The sequence below is a fragment of the Branchiostoma floridae genome, chromosome 11 (genome assembly GCF_000003815.2).
Source record: "Branchiostoma floridae strain S238N-H82 chromosome 11, Bfl_VNyyK, whole genome shotgun sequence".
Lineage (NCBI taxonomy): Eukaryota > Metazoa > Chordata > Leptocardii > Amphioxiformes > Branchiostomatidae > Branchiostoma > Branchiostoma floridae.
The window spans coordinates 9,486,540-9,487,678 of NC_049989.1; the positions used below are offsets into that span (position 1 = coordinate 9,486,540).

The following is a 1,139-nucleotide window of genomic DNA, read 5'->3' on the forward strand; positions in this document are numbered from 1 at the left end:
TATAAAATTGACGAGGGTATTAAGGGGTTTTAGATGATGCTGATGTTGCGTGTTTTTTCGTCAGGTTTCCAGTCAGGTGAGATCTATTGGGACGATGAAGATGACGACAACAATAACGGCAGGGGTGGCGAACTGCCTGACGGGACCTACAACCGTAACACCCTGATCAGGTACTGCTGTCGGAACGACGGGAGCGCCAACAGACACATCTCACTCCCCAACCGCAGCCCCTTCTACCTCTTCCGCTACAGACAGGGCTGTCAGAAGGTGAGAATGATGATAATAACTTTATTATACAGCATATGGCAACTTGTACATAGAATATAGTAAGCTAATCTACAATATCAAAGACCATGGCATGTGGTATAGGATAAGTGTATCATATACTAGTATGTACTTGCTCATTTGACATCTCTCACTCTTTCTATCTTTCTTTCTCTCTCTTGAAATTCTGATATAGAAGACGACAGATGTGTACTGCACATATCATGATATTCAATAAAAAAATGTATACTACATGTAGTTCTGAATAGAATTAATTGGTTTATTTATTCTTGACTATAAAAAAATAATTGCGTCGACTTTTACAACATCAACAATTGTCAACTTACTTGGCTTGTAATACTTACAGCAAAAGGCACAGAGGATAAAACATAGTATGATATCTTGTTTACAGGTTGCCGGAATGAACGTCAGGGAAGAGTTTTTCCGTTGGGACGACGAGGATGACGATAATAAAAACCGCCGCCAGGGGGCGCATCCGTACGACGATGGCGGAAACAGCAATCATCGCCTTCACTACTGTTACTATTCGTAATAGTCTTGAGCGACAATGTTTAACGATTTGTTGCATACAGCCAATCCAGAAATGTATCGGCACACGTGTATATTATATGTATATATGATATTCTCAGATGTTTTTAAAAAGCACTGAACAAATCAAGCAACAGGTCGATATGATTAACACGTTCTTTTAGATTTGGCAGTATCACAAGTAACGTTACTGGGGATCTTCTTATTTTTTTGGTAGAGTTCTAGAAAGTTCGATCACCTGTAATTTCATGAAAGGAAAACAGAATAAAGAGCTTTATGTGAACTACACATTGGTTTTGGTGTGACTTCTTGGTTAGATCAATAAG

General features: G+C 39.1%; 1 protein-coding gene across 1 annotated transcript in view; it reads left to right on the plus strand.

The window, feature by feature from the left end:
• LOC118425991 overlaps nt 1-1,101 on the plus strand; it is a 6,307-nt gene extending 5,206 nt beyond the window's left edge. Inside the window, exons 11-12 of the mRNA XM_035835189.1 lie at nt 65-267; nt 677-1,101. Of these exons, the coding sequence (XP_035691082.1) occupies nt 65-267; nt 677-817 (344 nt within the window). The 3' untranslated portion in view covers nt 818-1,101. The remainder of the gene's footprint in view (nt 1-64; nt 268-676) is intronic.
• Nucleotides 1,102-1,139: the final 38 nt, after the last annotated feature.